The sequence below is a fragment of the Anolis carolinensis genome, unplaced genomic scaffold (assembly GCF_035594765.1).
Source record: "Anolis carolinensis isolate JA03-04 unplaced genomic scaffold, rAnoCar3.1.pri scaffold_15, whole genome shotgun sequence".
NCBI classification, from domain to species: Eukaryota; Metazoa; Chordata; class Lepidosauria; order Squamata; family Dactyloidae; genus Anolis; species Anolis carolinensis.
In genome coordinates, this window is record NW_026943826.1 from 3,537,956 (window position 1) to 3,561,180 (window position 23,225).

The 23,225-nt window shown below is 40.9% G+C and overlaps 1 protein-coding gene across 7 annotated transcripts in view; it reads right to left on the minus strand.

The window, feature by feature from the left end:
* Positions 1-23,225, minus strand: part of arhgef10l (Rho guanine nucleotide exchange factor 10 like) — a 252,583-nt gene that overhangs the window by 226,554 nt on the left and 2,804 nt on the right. Inside the window, exon 2 of one of the 7 annotated variants that reach the window (XM_062965942.1) lies at positions 2,515-2,615. The exons of the other annotated variants lie outside the window; for them this stretch is intronic. Within the exon in view, the coding sequence (XP_062822012.1) occupies positions 2,515-2,557 (43 nt within the window). The 5' untranslated portion in view covers positions 2,558-2,615. The remainder of the gene's footprint in view (positions 1-2,514; positions 2,616-23,225) is intronic. 7 annotated transcript variants of the gene reach the window in all.

Below are 23,225 nucleotides of genomic sequence, written 5' to 3' on the forward strand. Positions count from 1 at the left end.
ATCAAGACCAAACATGGTACATGGAGCCCCCATGACCTACTCTACATACTGGCTCTGTTTGGAGGGGGATGGACACTGGACGATGGGACTTGCATATGGGAGTTGGAGCTCACCCGCACCCACTGAACCCACCTGACATTGGATATAGGCTACACTTGGAACACAGGCAAACAAGGCCTTTCTCAAATGACCCGGGCACTGCCGGGTCCCCAAGCTAGTATATATATGAAAGCAAAACCTTCTCTTGCTGGCTTTCAGGTCACTTTGGAGCACCAGCCCAAAGGATCTGGTTTCCGCCAGCTCCCAATTTAGACCAGAGACCAGCTGCCAAAAAGATGGGGATTAACGGCCACGGAGTCAACATCTTTGCTGCACAGGGACAGTCCAGCCCTTCTCCCTTGGCCGTGTTTCTTTTCTTCAGTCTGGGTTGAAATAGGAAGGATATACTCCTTTAAAAAAAAGATCTACTGTATATACTCGAGTATAAGCCTTCCCGAATATAAGCCGAGGCACCTAATTTTACCACAAAAAACTGGGATAACTTATTGACTCGCATATAAGCCGAAAGTGGGAAATGCAGCAGTTACGGGTAAATTTCAAAATAAAAATAGATACCAATAAAATTTTATTAATCGAGGTATCAGTAGGTTAAATGTTTTTGAATATTTACTGTATTTAAAAAAAAGCAAACAATAAACTAGCTCTCTAAGTGGAAAAGTAGGGGCAACAAAAACAATATGGTATCAACAATAACCTAATAATAATAATAATAATAATAATAATAATAATAACAATAATAATAATTGAACTTTAAAGACTCTGGCAGAAACCAGTACAGGTGGTCCCGGTGGTGATGGGCACACTGGGTGCCGTGCCAAAAGATCTCAGCCGGCATTTGGAAACAATAGACATTGACAAAATCACCATCTGCCAACTGCAAAAGGCCACCCGACTGGGATCTGCACGCATCATCCGAAAATACATCACACAGTCCTAGACACTTGGGAAGAGTTCGACTTGGGATTTTGTGATATGAAATCCAGCATATCTATCTTGTTTGCTGTGCCATACAACATCGTTGTGTTGATAATAATAATAATAATAATAATAATAATAATAATAATAATAATAATAATGGAAAATCATTGAAAGTGAGGACCACCTCCCAGCAGCAAAGAACTGGTGGGATCACAAACCAGCAAAGGTCGTGGAAAATGAACACGCAAAGATACTGTGGGACTTCCGAATCCAGACTGACAAAGTTCTGGAACACAACACACCAGACATCACAGTTGTGGAAAAGAACAAGGTTTGGATCATTGATGTCGCCATCCCAGGTGACAGTCGCATTCACGAAAAACAACAGGAAAAACTCAGGACCTCAAGACTGAACTTCAAAGACTCTGGCAGAAACCAGTGCAGGTGGTCCCGGTGGTGATGGGCACACTGGGTGCCGTGTCAAAAGATCTCAGCCAGCATTTGGAAACAATAGACATTGACAAAATCACGATCTGCCAACTGCAAAAGGCCACCCTACTGGGATCTGCACGCATCATCCGAAAATACATCACACAGTCCTAGACACTTGGGAAGTGTTTGACTTGTGATTTTGTAATATGAAATCCAGCGTATCTATCTTGCTGTGCCATAATAAAATAATAATAATAATAATAATAATAATAATAATAATAATAATAATAACTTTATTTTTATACCCCGCCTCTATCTCCCCGGAGGGGACTCAGGGCGGCTTACATGGGGCCAAGCCCGAATAAAAACAGTAGCAGTATAAAACACAGCAATAGACAACAACTTGCACAATAAAAAAAATAAAAATAAATAAAATAAAACATTAGCCAATAAAAAACAAGAACTAATAAAAACATGGATTAAAACTGAGAGATTGTAAAAGTAGACTGGGTAAGGTGCACCATATAAATATTGTAAACACAAGGTGAGTGATAAAGTGCTGCAAATTCTGGAAGTGCAAATTGGGATGGGAATAGACCCTGTGTCTATATCGAGTTGACAAAGGTAAAAGGTGCAAACCGGTACAAGAATGGTCACAGATACAGATTGCTTCTGTATCTTTAATAATAATTAAATAATAATATATATTTTTCTTCTTCCTGACTTGCAAGGGCGTCTTTCTCTTTTCAAAACATTCCCGTGATTAAGAGCAAGGGAGGCTTTGCAAAAGAAGACACACTGTTAAGGGAGGGGAAGAGGAGGGAGAAATCTATCATATTTTGCAAGCTCAAAAAAGGACTGAAAAACTCAGCTTATCTTCAAGTATATACGGTAACTTTCCATGGATGAAATATCATCCATGGGCTTGAAATGCAAAGGCTTTGGAGTTTGGAAGGATGCTTTGTTACAAGGATGGCAGCTCAAGGTGGAGGGCAAGGGACATTGAGAACAACGGGAGGATTGATCTGCCAAATTGAGACAGGTATATGGAAGGTATATGGGTCATTTTTTAGCATTTTTCTCTCTCTATTTAGGTGTCAGTACCTAGTGAAGAAGAGCCCGGAGGCAGCTGGGAAGATGCCATCATTTGTCTCACGCACAATGCTGCTCCGACCCTCCTCGCCTGCTCTTCCCAAAGTGTTTTCCTAAGAATCAAAACAGATAAAATTGGTTTAGGGTGGGTAGTACTGGTCTCCCAATCAGCCACAGTCTTGGGCTGTCCCTCCTTTTAAGAATTCCCTCAGGAGCGGTACCTATTGATCTACTCACATTTGCATGTTTTCGAACTGCTAGGTTGGCAGAAGCTAGAGCTAACAGTGGGAGCTCACCCCACTCCCAAGATTTGAACCCCTGACCTTTTCATGAGCATGTTCAGCATTTCAGCCATTTAACCCACTGCGCCACCAGGGGCTCCAATACACACATATACACATACACACACACATATATATTAGACATGTCCAAAAAATCGTTTTGAATCGTATATCGGAATTATTTCGGATTTCTCGCTTTTTGATACACATTCCGAGACATTGTCTCACAGTGCAACCAGCAATGTAATTCGAACCATTGTTGGCCCATTCTCTAATTGTCTCTTAATGTTTCGTTAATTTTTTTCCCCCAAAAAATTTTTTTTTAAATATATTCTTTAAAATATTTTAAAAATTATTTTGTTTCTGCAACCTACCTTGAGTGAGAGTAAATTTGATGAGGATAGCTCAAGAAATGAGGGCGGGAGAGCCCTGTAAAAATCCCCCCCCCCCCCCCGGTTCCTTTTTTTTTTTTTTTTGGTAATTGCGCATGTGTGTCTGCCATTTTAGAAACATTTAGAATCATTACAAATTTTCGGAAATATCTGAAATTTTTGGGTGAAAAAATCGGAAATTCTTTCTATATCGAAGTGCCAGCGCCCCCTACTTTAGAAACGAGAATTGAAACACTTTTTCCATCCATCGGACATGTCTAATATATATATATATATATATATATATATATATATATATATATATATATACAGACATACTTCGACAAATACACACAAACACATATATACAGATAGATGTACACATAAAAGAATACAAATGCACATATACATATATAATAATAATTTATCTATTTGACTAGTCATATGACCATTTCCATATACAGTAGAGTCTCACTTATCCAACGTTCTGGACTATCCAACGCATTTTTGTAGTCAATGTTTTCAATACATCGTGATATTTTGGAGCTAAATTCGTAAATACATTAATTACAACATAACATTACTGCATATTTAACTACTTTTTCTGTCAAATTTGTTGTATAACATGATGTTTTGGTGCTTAATTTGTCAAATCATCACCTAATTTGATGTTTAATAGGCTTCTCCTTAATCCCTCCTTATTATCCAAGATATTTGCTTATCCAAGCTTCTGCCGGCCCATTTAGCTTGGATAAGTGAGACTCTACTGTATATATACAGACATACTTAGACACATATACACAAACACATATATAGATAGATGTACACATAAACAGATATACATGCACATATACATATATAATAATAATTTATTTATTTGACTATTTCCATATACATATAAAAATATGTCAGGGTATTGTGTATTGTGAAATGTCAAAATCAATCTGGGTTGTTAGAAATGCCTTATGTGTTAGTTTTTCCGGCAAGGCATTTCAGCAGTTATGGAGTTAATGAGAGTCTGCTATGATTGATGTATCACAGGACCAATGGGGTCAAGTTTGTTTTGACCGGGACTTTCTTTCTTGTTCCTGTGGAATGCAGAGGAGTTTCCTGAGCGTTGAGCAGTGTGCTGTGTGTGCATGAGTCGCTTCGGCAAGCACTCATGGAGAGAAGGACTGATTTGCTCTGTTTGTATATAGAAATGTAAATAAAAGTTTATTGCCGTTGGATTTCCAACTGAACCCTCATCTGCTGGAGTGTGATTGTCCAGTGCTGTTTTTCCACACCGGGAGACAGTTTGGAGGAAGGATGGTGAATTTTTTGGATTTCACTCTGCAACCCATCATCCCCGCTGACAAAATACACATATACAGTAGAGTCTCACTTATCCAAGCTAAACGGGCTGGTAGAACCTTGGATAAGCTATTTTTATAGAATGATGTCCCTTGCTGTTTTTATGACAGAACCAATTAGGAAATAACATTTATCACCCAGGAACAGAAATCATAGTACACCATGAAATCACTCCTGACAGATGGCAGATAAGGTAATCTATTCCTGGTATGAAAGTGTTATTTCCTGTTTCATTGGGTTTTTTGGGGCTGAGAGTGTGCGACTTGCCCAAGATCGCCCAGTGGGTTTCCATGACTGAGTGGGAATCAAGCCACAATCATAGTCCAACTCTCAAACCACTACACGACACCATGCTTAAGAGCCCCATAGAAACGCCCCAGGAAGGGATGGGGATTTCTCTCCTGGATAGGAACGGGTTTAAGAGCCCCATAGAAACCAACCAGGAGGGGTAGGGGGATTTCTCTCCTGGATAGACAGGAGAGAAAACGCTCCAGGCTTGGTTTCTATGGGGCTCTTAAACCCCAATGCTAGCCAGATTGGTTGAATTAAAACACTTTCTCATATATCCGAAGGATATCTGAAGGTATTCCGAGGCATGGGCATGGGAAGGTTAAATTTGAAGCGCCAAACCACCTCGGAACCCTGTTCGAATTTATTACGATTTTATTACGATTTTATTACATTTTATTACGATTTTATTATGATTTTATTACGATTTTATTACAATCAAACCACTACACTACACCATGCTGTCCCAAAACGGGCCTGCTGTTTCTTCCTATGAGGCTTAGCCCACTTCTAAACTGGAGAGAAAATGCTCTTTCCTCTCTACCAAGACTCAGCAAGCCCAGGCTAGGCTGTTCCTCCCTGCAAACAAAGTTTGGTTGAATTAAAACACTTTCTCATATATCCGAAGGTTATCTGAAGGTATTCCGAGGCATGGGCATGGGAAGGTTAAATCTGAAGCGCCAAACCACCTCGGAATCCTGTTCGATTTTATTACGATTTTATTACGATCAAACCACTACACTACACCATGCTGTCCCAAAACGGGCCCACTGTTTCTTCCCATTAGGCTTAGCCCGCTTCTAAACTGGAGAGAAAATGCTCTTCCCTCTCTACCAAGACTCAGCAAGCCCAGGCTAGGCTGCTCCTCCCTGCAAACAAAGTTTGGTTGAATGAAAAATGCTTTCTCGCATATCCGAAGGTTTTCCGAGGCCATCGCTTTGAATTGGAAGGTTAATTCCGAAGGGCCAAACCACCTCGAAACCCCGTTCGGAACCCAAAAACAATGTGCTTTTTTTTTTTTTTTTTTTTACGATTAATGATGATTCTGAGAAATTCATCCATGCCTAATGTCCATATAGGCTAGCAAATTTCCTTGATAGCTCGGAAGCTAAATGGGACTGGCCACTGCACCAAAATGGAGGCGGGATACATAGTGGTTTGAGAATTGGACTATGATTGTGCCTTGATTCCCACTCAGCCATGGAAAGCCACTGGGTGATCTTGGGCAAGTCACATACTCTCAGCCCCAGAAAACCCAATGAAACAGGAAATAACACTTTCAAACCAGGAATAGATTACCTTATTCAGAGGCTGATGGCCATCTGTCAGGAGTGATCTCATGGTGTACTATGATTTCTGTTTCTGGGTGATAAATGTTAATTCCTAATTGGTTCTGTCATAAAAACAGCAAGGGACATCCTTCTATAAAAAATAGCACATTATGGTTTGTTGATTTGTTGAGTCTCTCTCCACCAATGTAACAATTTTCAGCCACAAAAACAAAGTTTCTGAAGTAAAACAATTTTTTTACGATTAATGATGATTCCGAGAAATTCATCCATGCCTAATGTCCATATAGGCTAGCAAATTTCCTTGATGGCTCGGAAGCTAAATGGGACTGGCCAGTGCACCAAAATCAGGATTCTGGCCCCACGAAATTACCTTTCCCCACCCATCCCCCTGTTCATAGCATTACAATAAATTCAGCTCAACGTTTAGAAATAAAGACAACCTGACATGCAATAAATGGATCTCTTTTCTTCCTGGAAGTAACTTAAAGGGACAGGCATATGGAGAAGGGTGGGAACGGTCCCTCGGGTCTGGATGGCATATGGCAACGTCCAGCCACGGAGCGTAAACACTGGCTTTGCAACAGCGATTAGCTCTTTATTCCCAGAGCAACAGACACGCCTTCTTAGAGTTGTTGTTTTTTAAAGGGAATCGACAAAACTTTTGCAACAATAGACCATTCCTGCTAGTTATTTTCACAGCAGAGGGTTTGGGTGAGGATTAGCCAGCTAATTCTTTTCTCTTAGTGACCCAATTGCTAGAAACAGATGGCAACTCAAGGAGCAGGAAGGAAATGAAAACAGAAGAAGGAGATAATAATAATAACAACAACAACAACAACAGCAACAACAACAACAACAACAACAACAACAACAACAACAACAACTGTATTCTTGTATTCCGCCTCCATCTCCCCGAAGGGATTCAGGCCGGCTAACATGGGGCCAAACAGATATAACGAAACAAACTAAAATACATACAATACACACGACAACATCCAATAAGAAAAATATGCAAACACAAATACATACCAAAACAGTATTAAAAATCCACAATATTTAAAACCAGCTCTAACTCATTGCCATAGTCACAGTCCACTGGCATTTAAAATATAATAATAATAATAATAATAATAATAAATAATAATAATAATAATAATAATAATAATAATAATAATAACAACCAGTACAAGAAAGCCACACTACAAACTAGAGCTGACAGCTGGCACAACAAAACATTGCATGGAAAGTTCCTTAACAAAATTGAAGGAAAAGCTGATAAGGAGAAGACCTGGCTGTGGCTCACAAATGGGACCCTGAAGAAGGAGACAGAAGGCCTGATCCTTGCAGCCCAGGAGCAAGACATCAGGATAAAGGCAATTAATAATAATAATAATAATAATAATAATAATAATAATAATAATAATAATAATAATAAAAGACCTGGCTCTGGCTCACGAATGGGACCCTGAAGAAGGAGACAGAAGGCCTGACCCTTGCAGCCCAGGAGCAAGCCATCAGAACAAAGGCAATTAATAATAATAATAATAATAATAATAATAATAATAATAGAAGACCTGGCTCTGGCTCACGAATGGGACCCTGAAGAAGGAGACAGAAGGCCTGGCCCTTGCAGCCCAGGAGCAAGCCATCAGAACAAAGGCAATTAATAATAATAATAATAATAATAATAATAATAATAATAATAATAATAATAGAAGACCTGGCTCTGGCTCACGAATGGGACCCTGAAGAAGGAGACAGAAGGCCTGACCCTTGCAGCCCAGGAGCAAGCCATCAGAACAAAGGCAATTAATAATAATAATAATAATAATAATAATAATAATAATAATAATAATAATAGAAGACCTGGCTCTGGCTCACGAATGGGACCCTGAAGAAGGAGACAGAAGGCCTGGCCCTTGCAGCCCAGGAGCAAGCCATCAGAACAAAGGCAATTAATAATAATAATAATAATAATAATAATAATAATAATAATAATAGAAGACCTGGCTCTGGCTCACGAATGGGACCCTGAAGAAGGAGACAGAAGGCCTGACCCTTGCAGCCCAGGAGCAAGCCATCAGAACAAAGGCAATTAATAATAATAATAATAATAATAATAATAATAATAATAATAATAATAGAAGACCTGGCTCTGGCTCACGAATGGGACCCTGAAGAAGGAGACAGAAGGCCTGGCCCTTGCAGCCCAGGAGCAAGCCATCAGAACAAAGGCAATTAATAATAATAATAATAATAATAATAATAATAATAATAATAGAAGACCTGGCTCTGGCTCACGAATGGGACCCTGAAGAAGGAGACAGAAGGCCTGACCCTTGCAGCCCAGGAGCAAGACATCAGGATAAAGGCAATTAATAATAATAATAATAATAATAATAAAAGACCTGGCTCTGGCTCACGAATGGGACCCTGAAGAAGGAGACAGAAGGCCTGACCCTTGCAGCCCAGGAGCAAGCCATCAGAACAAAGGCAATTAATAATAATAATAATAATAATAATAATAATAGAAGACCTGGCTCTGGCTCACGAATGGGACCCTGAAGAAGGAGACAGAAGGCCTGATCCTTGCAGCCCAGGAGCAAGCCATCAGAACAAAGGCAATTAATAATAATAATAATAATAATAATAATAATAATAATAATAGAAGACCTGGCTCTGGCTCACGAATGGGACCCTGAAGAAGGAGACAGAAGGCCTGATCCTTGCAGCCCAGGAGCAAGACATCAGGACAAAGGCAATTAATAATAATAATAATAATTAATAATAATAATAATAATAATAATAATAATAATAATAATAATAATAAACAGTCGCATAGATGAAAAACAACAAGAAAAACTCAGCCGCTCTCAGGACCTCAAGATTGAACTTCAAAGACTCTGGCAGAAACCAGTGCAGGTGGTCCCGGTGGTGATGGGCACACTGGGTGCCGTGCCAAAAGATCTCAGCAGGTATTTGGAAACAATAGGCATTGACAAAATTACGATCTGCCAACTGCAAAAGGCCACCCGACTGGGATCTGTGTGCATCATCCGAAAATACATCACACAGTCCTAGACACTTGGGAAGTGTTCGACTTGGGATTTTGTGATACGAAATCCAGCATATCTATCTTGTTTGCTGTGTCATACAATAAAATAATAATAATAATAATAATAATAATAATAATAATAATAATAATAATAATACGGATATTACTGGGTTAAAAGGAGGGGTGCTACATGACACCAGTAATAAATCTGTGCAATGGACAAAAAACATGAGTTTTAAATGTCCCCTTTTGTCCTAATTTATCTAACTTCAGGGACATTAGAGACATAGCTCGCTAGTCTACCATATGTGCGTATTTCACAGTTGATCACGCTGGAGAAGTAAAGGTTGCTTACCTGTAACCGTGTTTCTCCGAGTGGTCACCTGTGAAATTCGCACATCCCCGCCCATCCTCCCCGCTTTTGTCATGCCTCGGTTCTTCAAGCTGCTACTCGCAGCGGAGGAACTGAGGCAGTAGCCCCTCTCACTGGCTATATATACTCTATGGGGAAAGTGGGCGGGGCTTCCGCCATTTTGTACTAAAAGAGCTTTCTAGAAGATTCCGAAGCTGTCTGCGTAGGCGCAGGAAATACAGTACCACCATTGACAAAAAGCAACAGGAAAAACTCAGCCGCTATCAGGACCTCAAGATTGAACTGCAAAGACTCTGACAGAAACCAGTGCAGGTGGTCCCGGTGGTGATGGGCACATTGGGTGCCGTGTCAAAAGATCTCAGCCGGCATTTGGAAACCATAGGCATTGACAAAATTACGATCTGCCAACTGCAAAAGGCCACCCGACTGGGATCTGTGTGCATCATCCGAAAATACATCACACAGTCCTAGACACTTGGGAAGTGTTCGACTTGGGATTTTGTGATACGAAATCCAGCATATCTATCTTGTTTGCTGTGTCATACAATAAAATAATAATAATAATAATAATAATAATAATAATAATAATAATAATACGGATATTACTGGGTTAAAAGGAGGGGTGCTACATGACACCAGTAATAAATCTGTGCAATGGACAAAAAACATGAGTTTTAAATGTCCCCTTTTGTCCTAATTTATCTAACTTCAGGGACATTAGAGACATAGCTCGCTAGTCTACCATATGTGCGTATTTCACAGTTGATCACGCTGGAGAAGTAAAGGTTGCTTACCTGTAACCGTGTTTCTCCGAGTGGTCACCTGTGAAATTCGCACATCCCCGCCCATCCTCCCCGCTTTTGTCATGCCTCGGTTCTTCAAGCTGCTACTCGCAGCGGAGGAACTGAGGCAGTAGCCCCTCTCACTGGCTATATATACTCTATGGGGAAAGTGGGCGGGGCTTCCGCCATTTTGTACTAAAAGAGCTTTCTAGAAGATTCCGAAGCTGTCTGCGTAGGCGCAGGAAATACAGTACCACCATTGACAAAAAGCAACAGGAAAAACTCAGCCGCTATCAGGACCTCAAGATTGAACTGCAAAGACTCTGACAGAAACCAGTGCAGGTGGTCCCGGTGGTGATGGGCACATTGGGTGCCGTGTCAAAAGATCTCAGCCGGCATTTGGAAACCATAGACATTGACAAAATCACGATCTGCCAACTGCAAAAGGCCACCCTGCTGGGATCTGCGCGCATCGTCCGAAAATACATCACTCAGTCCTAGACACTTGGGAAGTGTTCGACTTGGGATTTTGTGATACGAAATCCAGCATATCTGTCTTGTTTGCTGTGTCATACAAATAATTTAAAACCAGCTCCAACTCATTGCCATAGTAACAGTCCACTGCCATTTAAAATATAATAATAATAATAATAATAATAATAATAATAAGAAGAAGAAGAAGAAGAAGAAGAAGTTATTATTATTACAGTAGAGTCTCACTTATCCAAGCTAAACGGCCGGCAGAAAGTTGGATAAGTGAATATGTTGGATAATAAGGAGGGATTAAGGAAAAGCCTATTACACATCAAATTAGGTTATGATTTTACAAATTAAGCACCAAAACATCATGTCTTACAACAAATTTGACAGAAAAAGCAGTTCAATACACAGCAATGTTATGTAATAATTACTGTATTTATTGATTTACCACCAAAACACCACAAGATTGACTACAAAAAGGCAGACTGCGTTGGATAATCCAGAACGTTGGATAAGCGAATGTTGGATAAGTGAGACTATACTATACATAATATAACAGTATTAAAAGTCCACAATATTTAAAACCAACTCCAACTCAATGCCGTAGTCACAGTCCACTACCATTTTATAAATAATAATAATAATAATAATAATAATAAAGTATTATTATTGTTATTATTGATACAACAACATATTATTATTATTATTATTGACACAACAACAACAAAACAACAACAAAACTGTAATAATAATAATAATAATAATAATAATTTTATATTATTATTATTATTATTATTAATATCCTCCCTTGGGGATATTATTATTATTATTATTATTATTATTATTATTATTATTATTATTATTTATCTTGCCTCCAGGGACTCGGGGCAGCTTATTCGGGGCGACAAGCCCGATCCAACGAAGATTAAAACCAAACATGGCTTAAAACATAAAAAGGTAAAGGTAAAGTTTTTCCCCTGACATTAAGTCCAGTCGTGTTCATTTCTAAGCTGATGAGCCGGCGTTGTCCATAGACACCTCCAAGGTCATGTGGCCGGCATGACTGCATGGAGCACCGTTACCTTCCCGCCGGGGCAGTACCTATTGATCTACTCACATTGGCATGTTTTCGAACTGCCAGGTTGGCAGAAGCTGGGGCTAACAGTGGGAGCTCACCCCGCTCCCTGGATTCGAACCATCGACATTTCGATCCGCAAGTTCAGCAGCTCAGCAGTGAGCAAAGGTGAGCAAAGCCGTTTGCTCCCAAGGTGAGCAAAGTCGTTTCCGTTCCATGGTCAGGCCTGGTAAGGATCTAGACAATCTCATAAGACCATAGGTAAGAAAAGAGACCTCCAAAGACCATCTAGATGGTCTCATAAGACCATAGGTTAGGAAAGAGACCCTCAAAGGCCATCCCGATGATATCAGAAGGCCATCAGAAGACCATAGGTAAGGAAAGGGACCTCAAAGACAATTTAGATGGTTTCATAAGACCATAGGTAAGGAAAGTGATCCTCAAAGGCCATCTAGACGGTCTCATAGAACTATAGGTAAGGAAAGTGACCTCCAAAAGCCATCTAGATCATCTCATAAGTCCATAGCTAAGCAAAGAGACATTCAAAGACCATCTAGATGGTCTCATAAGACCATAGGTAAGTAAAGGGATCCTCAAAAGCCATCAAGTTGATTTCATAAGGCCATCAGAAGGCCATAGACTAGGAAAGGGACCTCAAAGACCATCTAGATGGTCTCATACAACCATAGGTAAGGAAAAGGACACCCAAAGGCAATCTAGGCAGTCTCATAAGACCATTGGTAAGGAAAATGACCTCCAAAAGCCATCTAGATCATCTCATAAGTCCATAGCTAAGCAAAGAGACCTCCAAAGACCATCTAGATGGTCTCATAAGATCATAGATAAGCAAAGAGACCTTCAAAGACCATCTAGATGGCCTCATAAGGCCATAGATAAGTAAAGAGACCTTCAAGGACAATCTAGATGGTCTCATAAGACCATAGATAAGCAAAGATACCTTCAAAGACCACCTAGATGGTCTCATAAGGCCATAGATAAGCAAAGAGACCTTCAAAGACCATCTAGATGATCTCATAAGACCATAGATAAGCAAAGAGACCTTCAAAGACCATCTAGATGGTCTCATAAGACCATAGATAAGTAAAGAGACCTTCAAGGACCATCTAGATGGTCTCATAAGACCATAGATAAGCAAAGAGACCTTCAAAGACCATCTAGATGATCTCATAAGACCATAGATAAGCAAAGAGACCTTCAAAGACCATCTAGATGATCTCATAAGGCCATAGATAAGTGAAGAGACCTTCAAAGACCATCTAGATGGTCTCATAAGGCCATAGATAAGCAAAGAGACCTTCAAAGACCATCTAGATGATCTCATAAGACCATAGATAAGCAAAGAGACCTTCAAAGACCATCTAGATGGTCTCATAAGACCATAGATAAGCAAAGAGACCTTCAAAGACCATCTAGATGATCTCATAAGACCATAGATAAGCAAAGAGACCTTCAAAGACCATCTAGATGATCTCATAAGACCATAGATAAGCAAAGAGACCTTCAAAGACCATCTAGATCAGGGGTCCCCAAACTAAGGCCCGGGGGCCAGATGCGGCCCTCCAAGGTCATTTACCTGGCCCCTGCCCTCAGTTTTATAATATCATCATCATCATCATCATCATCATTTAATTACTTATTAATCGCCCTCCATCCAAGATGCTCTAGGCGATTTACAAGATAAAATAGTAAAGGATAAAAATACATACATACAAATATTCATAAAATTAACATAGATTAAAAGCTCTACTAAAGAGCCAGGTATAATATTTTTATATCAGTTTTAATAATATAATATTGTATATACTTATAATATTGATAGAAATATGATAATGTAATACAATGTAATACTAATAATAATACCATATAATAATATTAATTATATATTATATATTATATGTAATATTACTAATAATATTACAATATAGTGGTATAATTCAATATAGTAATATATAATGCTAATATTGTTCTATTATATCTATTGTATATAGATATAAACTGTAAGCCGCTCTGAGTCCCCTTCGGGGTAGGAAGGACAGGATATAAATGTAGCAAATAAATAAATAATAAATAAATACATTTTTGACTTAGGCCCGCCCAAAATCTGAAATGACTTGAAGGCACACAACAACAATAAACCTAATTAATTTGACTATCTTGTAGGCCAGAAGCAGGTCCACACTTCCCATTGAAATCCTGATCGGTGTGAGTTGGTTAAAATTGTTTTTATTTTTAAATATTGTATTTTTCTTTCATTGTTGTTGTTGTTGTTTTTGCACTACAAATAAGACATATGCAGTGTGCATAGGAATTTGTTCATTTTTTTCCTTCAAATGATCATTCGGCCCCTCAACAGTCTGAAGGATTGTGGACCGGCCCTCTGCTTTAAAACTTTGAGGACCCCTGATCTAGATGATCTCATAAGGCCATAGATAAGTGAAGAGACCTTCAAAGACCATCTAGATGGTTTCATAAGGCCATAGATAAGCAAAGAGACCTTCAAAGACCATCTAGATGGTCTCATAAGACCATAGATAAGCAAAGAGACCTCCAAAGACCATCTAGATGATCTCATAAGACCATAGATAAGTGAAGAGACCTTCAAAGACCATCTAGATGGCCTCATAAGACCATAGATAAGCAAAGAGACCTCCAAAGACCATCTAGATGGTCTCATAAGGCCATAGATAAGCAAAGAGACCTTCAAAGACCATCTAGATAAGCAAAGAGACCTCCAAAGACCATCTAGATGATCTCATAAGACCATAGATAAGCAAAGAGACCTTCAAAGACCATCTAGATGATCTCATAAGACCATAGATAAGCAAAGAGACCTTCAAAGGTCATCTAGATGTTCTCATAGGACCTCAAAAGCCATCTAGATAAGGCCGTAGCTAAGCAAAGAGACCTTCAAAGACCAGGTCAACCTTAAGTCTAAAGTTTAGGACAGTGGCCAGTTCAATGACCTTGGAGGGCCACCTCCGGCCCATGGGCCTTAGTTTGGGGACCTTTGATCTAAATAATTCATTTCTTCCAAGAATCCTAAATCTGCGAGGCCACCTCGCGTTCCAGATCCTCGTCCAGGTTTATTGCCTGGCACCCTCCGCTCGCCCCAAATAATCATTATCTCCAAATATGGATTCCCGTGAACCTCTTCTGCCAAGAACGGCAGTCTGGACAGTTGTCGTGTTTTGACTGCGATGCCTTGCTGTGACAGAAGCATCAACGCACTTGCGGCGTCAACATACGGGGGAAATATGGCCATCCCAGATTGCTTGATGGGCGGGCAGACGGAAGAGAAATGGGCAATCAATCCTTTGGCAGCCACGGATGGAGGAACGTGCTCAAAATCCTTTCCAAATGGATAGATTAGAGAGAGAGAGAGAGAGAGAGAAAGAGGGGAAAGACGAACCCAAAAGACCAACCTAAAGCGGAGCAGATCTGAAGAGCCCTTGTGCGTCCCACTGGCAGACTTGAACTGGTTCCAACTGGGGCAAAAGGAGCCCTTTGAGTCCCATTTCCTGCATTGGTTTTTAGGGACTGAGATAAAACCAGCCGCAGCTGAAAACATCTATATATATAAAAGAGTGATGGAATCCTGGCGACTGACAAAACAACAAAACTAAACGCCCCACAACCTCGAAAATTGGCAGCACAACCCCTCATCCACGCCTCTAGGTTGATACAAAGAAAAAGAAAAATAAAGTCCTAATTAGAGGGAGAGGAATAATTGTTTTTATCCCATTGCTGCCAGTTAGAAGGCTAAGCTCCGCCCACTTGGTCTCCTAGCAACCCACTCAGCCCAGGGGACAGGCAGAGTTAGGCCTCACTTAGGCCTCTTCCACACTGCCTATGAAATACAGACACCAGCAGACAACGCCACAGCAACGCGTGGCCAGGCACAGCTAGTAATGTATACAGAGAGAGAGTCCAAACAAAAATAGCTAATACTAGCCGTGCCCGGCCACGCTGTGGCTTAGTCCTAAGTGAGGTTTTCTTCATGGCATTTAAGGTGGCCCACAGTGGAGTCCCCTAGGTAAGAATCAGCCAGGCTTTGAAGCTGCAAGGCTATTCAATGGTATTCAAGTTGGCCAACAATGGAGTCCCCTAGGTATGAATCAGCCAGGCCTTGAAGCTGCAAGGCTATTCAATGGTATTCAAGTTGGCCAACAATGGAGTCCCCGAGGTACGAAGCAGCCAGGCTTTGAAGCTGCGAGACTGTTCAATGGTATTCAAGTTGGCCAACAACGGAGTCCCCTAGGTATGAAGCAGCCAGGCTTTGAAGCTGCAATGCTATTGAATGGTATTCAAGTTGGCCAACAACGGAGTCCCCTAGGTATGAAGCAGCCAGGCTTTGAAGCTGCAAGTCTATTCAATGGTATTCAAGTTGGCCAACAACGGAGTCCCCTAGGTATGAAGCAGCCAGGCTTTAAAGCTGCAAGTCTATTCAATGGTATTCAAGTTGGCCAACAACGGAGTCCCCTAGGTATGAAGCAGCCAGGTCTTGAAGCTGCAAGGCTGTTCAGTGGTATTCAAGTTGGCCAACAATGGAGTCCCCCAGGTATGAAGCAGCCAGGCTTTGAAGCTGCAAGGCTGTTCAGTGGTATTCAAGTTGGTCAACAATGGAGTCCCCTAGGTATGAAGCAGCCAGGCTTTGAAGCTGCAAGGCTGTTCAGTGGTATTCAAGTTGGCCAACAACGGAGTCCCCTAGGTATGAAGCAGCCAGGCTTTGAAGCTGCAAGTCTATTCAATGGTATTCAAGTTGGCCAACAACGGAGTCCCCTAGGTATGAAGCAGCCAGGTCTTGAAGCTGCAAGGCTGTTCAGTGGTATTCAAGTTGGCCAACAATGGAGTCCCCCAGGTATGAAGCAGCCAGGCTTTGAAGCTGCAAGGCTGTTCAGTGGTATTCAAGTTGGTCAACAATGGAGTCCCCTAGGTATGAAGCAGCCAGGCTTTGAAGCTGCAAGGCTGTTCAGTGGTATTCAAGTTGGCCAACAACGGAGTCCCCTAGGTATGAAGCAGCCAGGCTTTGAAGCTGCAAGTCTATTCAATGGTATTCAAGTTGGCCAACAGCGGAGTCCCCTAGGTATGAAGCAGCCAGGCTTTGAAGCTGCAAGGCTGTTCAGTGGTATTCAAGTTGGTCAACAATGGAGTCCCCTAGGTATGAAGCAGCCAGGCTTTAAAGCTGCAAGGCTGTTCAGTGGTATTCAAGTTGGCCAACAACGGAGTCCCCTAGGTATGAAGCAGCCAGGCTTTGAAGCTGCAAGTCTATTCAATGGTATTCAAGTTGGCCAACAGCGGAGTCCCCTAGGTATGAAGCAGCCAGGCTTTGAAGCTGCAAGGCTGTTCAGTGGTATTCAAGTTGGTCAACAATGGAGTCCCCTAGGTATGAAGCAGCCAGGCTTTAAAGCTGCAAGGCTGTTCAGTGGTATTCAAGTTGGCCAACAACGGAGTCCCCTAGGTATGAAGCAGCCAGGCTTTGAAGCTGCAAGTCTATTCAATGGTATTCAAGTTGGCCAACAATGGAGTCCCCTAGGTATGAAGCAGCCAGGCTTTGAAGCTGCAAGGCTGTTCAGTGGTATTCAAGTTGGTCAACAATGGAGTCCCCTAGGTATGAAGCAGCCAGGCTTTAAAGCTGCAAGGCTGTTCAGTGGTATTCAAGTTGGTCAACAATGGAGTCCCCTGGGTAGGAAGCAGCCAGGCTTTGAAGCTGCAAGGCTGTTCAGTGGTATTCAAGTTGGCCAACAACGGAGTCCCCTAGGTATGAAGCAGCCAGGCTTTGAAGCTGCAAGGCTGTTCAGTGGTATTCAAGTTGGCCAACAACGGAGTCCCCTAGGTATGAAGCAGCCAGGCTTTGAAGCTGCAAGTCTATTCAATGGTATTCAAGTTGGCCAACAGCGGAGTCCCCTAGGTATGAAGCAGCCAGGCTTTGAAGGTGCAATGCTATTGAATGGTATTCAAGTTGGCCAACAACGGAGTCCCCTAGGTATGAAGCAGCCAGGCTTTGAAGCTGCAAGGCTGTTCAGTGGTATTCAAGTTGGCCAACAACGGAGTCCCCTAGGTATGAAGCAGCCAGGCTTTGAAGCTGCAAGTCTATTCAATGGTATTCAAGTTGGCCAACAGCGGAGTCCCCTAGGTATGAAGCAGCCAGGCTTTGAAGCTGCAATGCTATTGAATGGTATTCAAGTTGGCCAACAACGGAGTCCCCTAGGTATGAAGCAGCCAGGCTTTGAAGCTGCAAGGCTGTTCAGTGGTATTCAAGTTGGCCAACAACGGAGTCCCCTAGGTATGAAGCAGCCAGGCTTTGAAGCTGCAAGTCTATTCAATGGTATTCAAGTTGGCCAACAGCGGAGTCCCCTAGGTATGAAGCAGCCAGGCTTTGAAGCTGCAATGCTATTGAATGGTATTCAAGTTGGCCAACAACGGAGTCCCCTAGGTATGAAGCAGCCAGGCTTTGAAGCTGCAAGGCTGTTCAGTGGTATTCAAGTTGGCCAACAACGGAGTCCCCAAGGTATGAAGCAGCCAGGCTTTGAAGCTGCAAGTCTATTCAATGGTATTCAAGTTGGCCAACAGCGGAGTCCCCTAGGTATGAAGCAGCCAGGCTTTGAAGCTGCAATGCTATTGAATGGTATTCAAGTTGGCCAACAACGGAGTCCCCTAGGTATGAAGCAGCCAGGCTTTAAAGCTGCAAGTCTATTCAATGGTATTCAAGTTGGCCAACAATGGAGTCCCCTAGGTATGAAGCAGCCAGGCTTTGAAGCTGCGAGGCTGTTCAATGGTATTCAAGTTGGCCCACAGTGGAGTTCCCTAGGTATGAATCAGCCAGGCCTTAAAGCTGCAAGGCTATTCAGTGGTATTCAAGTTGGCCAACAACAGAGTCCCCTGGGTAGGAAGCAGCCAGGCTTTGAAGCTGCAAGGCTGTTCAATCCGTAGACACCTCCAAGGTCATGTGGCCATTGGCATGACTGCATGGAGCGCCGTTACCTTCCCGCCAGAGCGGTACCTATTCATCTACTCACATTTGCTTGTTTTCGAACTACTAGGTTGGCAGAAGCTGGAGCTAACAGCGGGAGCTCACTCTGCTCCCTGGATTTGACCCTGCGAAATTTCAGTCCGCAAGTTCAGCAGCTCAGTGCTTTAACCTGCTGCGCCACCAGGGGCTCCTATGCCACTATACTGCAATATTATTAGTAATATTACACGTAATATATAATATACAATTATTATTACAATTATTATATTATAATATTATTATCGATATTATATGTATATACAATACGATATATTATTAGTATTGCATAATATTAGTATTATATATTATTCTATATATGTATAGCCTGAATTCACAGCAACCCAGAAATAACACTTTCAAACCAGGAGATAATTTTTTTCCAATTTTTGTTACATAGTCTAAGCTAGTGTAGCTAATACAGTATTGGGAATGCTGGTGTCACTGACCCAAAACATCCTTTGTAGCATTGTGATCTATGTTTCCCAAGTTGCTAGAAAGTAACTAATTGGGTAGGTTTTGAATAATGAGAGGAAACAGTGGTAACGTAAAAGTAACTTTTCCGGAAATTATAATTGTAACGATTTCCAAATGACGTTGCTTTTGTTATTTTGGAAAAATTTCGCATGTTGCCACTTTTTTTTTTAGCTTGTGTTTTGAAAAATGTTCATACAGTAGAGTTTCACTTATCCAACATTCGCTTATCCAACATTCTGGATTATATAATGCATTTTTGTAGTCAATGTTTTCAATACAGTAGAGTCTCACTTATCCAAGCTTCGCTTATCCAAGCTTCTGGATTATCCAAGCCATTTTTGTAGTCAATGTTTTCAATAAATTATGATATTTTGGTGCTAAATTCGTAAATACAGTAATTACTACATAGCATCATTTCATATTGAACTACTTTTTCTGTCAAATTTGTTGTATAACATGATGTTTTGGTGCTTAATTTGTAAAATCATAACTTTATTTGATGTTTAATAGGCTTTTCCTTAATCTCTCCTTATTATCCAACATATTCGCTTATCCAACGTTCTGCCGGCCCGTTTACGTTGGATAAGCGAGACTCTACTGTATATAATAATATAATATAATAATACTAATAATATTATTATAATACTATAATATATTGTATATAACAATATAATATAATAATCAATATTATATACAGTAGAGTCTCACTTATCTCTCCTTATTATCCAACATATTCGCTTATCCAACATTCTGCCAGCCCGTTTATGTTGGATAAGTGAGACTCTACTGTAATTTGTAAAATCATAATCTAACTTGATGTTTAATAGGCTTTAGCTTAATTCCTCCTTATTATCCAAGATATTCGCTTATCCAAGGTTCTGCCGGCCCATTTAGCTTGCATAAGTGAGACTCTACTGAATATATTATTATTATTATTATTATGACACAGCAAACAAGACAGACATGCTGGATTTCATATCACAAAACCACAAATCGAACACTTCCCAAGTGTCTAGGACTGTGTGATGTATTATTATTATTATTATTATTATTATTATTATTATTATTATTATTATTATTATTATTATTATTTTATTATGACACAGCAAACAAGATAGATATGCTGGATTTCATATCACAAAATCACAAGTCGAACACTTCCCAAGTGTCTAGGACTGTGTGATGTATTTTCGGATGATGCGTGCAGATGCCAGCAGGGTGGCCTTTTGCAGTTGGCAGATCGTAATTTTGTCAATGTCTATTGTTTCCAAATGCCGGCTGAGATCTTTTGGCACGGCACCCAGTGTGCCCATCACCACTGGGACCACCTGCACTGGTTTCTGCCAGAGTCTTTGCAGTTCAATCTTGAGGTCCTGAGAGCGGCTGAGTTTTTCCTGTTGTTTTTCATCAATGCGACTGTCACCTGGGATGGCAACATCAATGATCCAAACCTTGTTCTTTTCCACAACTGTGATGTCTGGTGTGTTGTGTTCCAGAACTTTGTCAGTCTGGATTCGGAAGTCCCACAGTCTCTTTGCGTGCTCATTTTCCAATACTTTTGCAGGTTTGTGATCCCACCAGTTCTTTGCTGCTGGGAGGTGGGACTTGAGGCATAAGTTCCAATGGATCATTTTGGGCCACATAGTTGTGCCTCTGTTTGTAGTCTGTCTGTGCAATTTTCTTACAGCAGCTGAGGATATGATCCATGGTTTCGTCAGCTTCCTTGCAGAGTCTGCATTTGGGTCATCAGCTGATTTTTCGATCTTGGCCTGAATTGCCTTTGTCCTGATGTCTTGCTCCTGGGCTGCAAGGATCAGGCCTTGTGTCTCCTTCTTCAGGGTCCCATTCGTGAGCCAGAGCCAGGTCTTCTCCTTATCGGAAAATACATCACACAGTCCTAATATAATAATAATAATAATAATAATAATAATAATAATAATAATAATAATAATAATAAATCACACAGTCCTAGACACTTGGGAAGTGTTCGACTTGTGATTCTGTGATACGAAATCCAGCATATCTATCTTGTTTGCTGTATCATACAATAATAATAATATAAAAAGAAAACAGAAGCAATGGAAGTACATCCCTTAGATATTTGTATCAGAGCAAAAAGTACTGGTTAAGGTTTGTTTCAAAGCAATACATGTCGGTGTTAGTTCATACTTTCTTTCCCAACACTCCTCTTGCAACTCCAAGATGGGATTCATTTACACCCCGGGGTGGGTATATATATATATATATATATAACTTGACTCTGCGTCAGGTGTCTCCCACTCCAGCTAACCTCAGAAAGGTCAGGACTGACCAGTTGGCTTGTGCTCTCCCAGACTCAGCTTAGGGTGCCAGAATAACTGCTGTTCTTAATATTAATATGAATATTACCATCAAGACCCATGGATACACATCGGATGTAATTGGGAGGCACTCCTCTCCCAGACTCAGCTTAGGGTGCCAGAATAACTGCTGTTCTTAATATTAATAGAAATATTATCATCAAGACCCATTGATACACATTGGATGTAACTGGGAGGCACTCCTTTCCCAGACTCAGCTTAGGGTGCCAGAATAACTAATGTTCTTAATATTAATATTATTATCAAGATCCATGGATACACACTGGATGTAATTGGGAGGCACTGCTCTCCCAGACTCAGCTTAGGGTGCCAGAATAACTATTGTTCTTAATATTAATATAAATATTATTATCAAGACCCATTGATACACATCAGATGAAACTGGGAGGCACCGCTCTCCCAGACTCAGCTTAGGGTGCCAGAATAACTGCTGTTCTTTATATTGATATTAATATTATTATCAAGACCCATGGATACACATCGGATGTAACTGGGAGGCACTCCTCTCCCAGACTCAGCTTAGGGTGCCAGAATAACTGCTGTTCTTAATATTAATATTAATATTACCATCAAGACCCATAGATACACATCGGGAGGCACTCCTCTCCCAGACTCAGCTTAGGGTGCCAGAATAACTGCTGTTCTTAATATTAATATTAATATTACCATCAAGACCCATAGATACACATCGGGAGGCACTCCTCTCCCAGACTCAGCTTAGGGTGCCAGAATAACTGCTGTTCTTAATATTAATATTAATATTACCATCAAGACCCATAGATACACATCGGATGTAACTGGGAGGCACTCCTCTCCCAGACTCAGCTTAGGGTGCCAGAATAACTGCTGTTCTTGATATTAATGTAAATATTACCATCAAGACCATCAAAATCGGATGTAATTGGGAGGCACTCCTCTCTCAGACTCAGCTTAGGGTTATTATCAAGACCCATGGATATACATTGGATGTAACTGGGAGGCACTCCTCTCTCAGAATCAGTGTAGGATGCCAGAATAACTGCTATTCTTAATATTATCATCCAGACCCATGGATACACATCAGATGTAACTGGGAGGCACTCCTCTCCCGGACTCAGCTTAGGGTGCCAGAATAACTGCTGTTCTTAATATTAATATCAATATTACCATCAAGACCCATGCATACACATCAGATGTAACTGGGAGGCACTCCTTTCCCAGACTCAGCTTAGGGTGCCAGAATAACTGCTCTTCTCGATATTAATGTAAATATTACCATCAAGACCCATGGATAGACATCGGATGTAATTAGGAGGCACTGCTCTCCCAGGTTCAGATTAGGGTGCCAGAATAACTGCTGTTCTTAATATTAATATAAATATTACCATCAAGACCCATGGATACACACTGAATGTAATTGGGAGGCACTCCTCTCCCAGGTTCAGCATAGAGCGCCGTTACCTTCCCGCCGGAGCCGTACCTATTCATCTACTCACATTTGCATGTTTTCGAACTGCTAGGTTGGTAGAA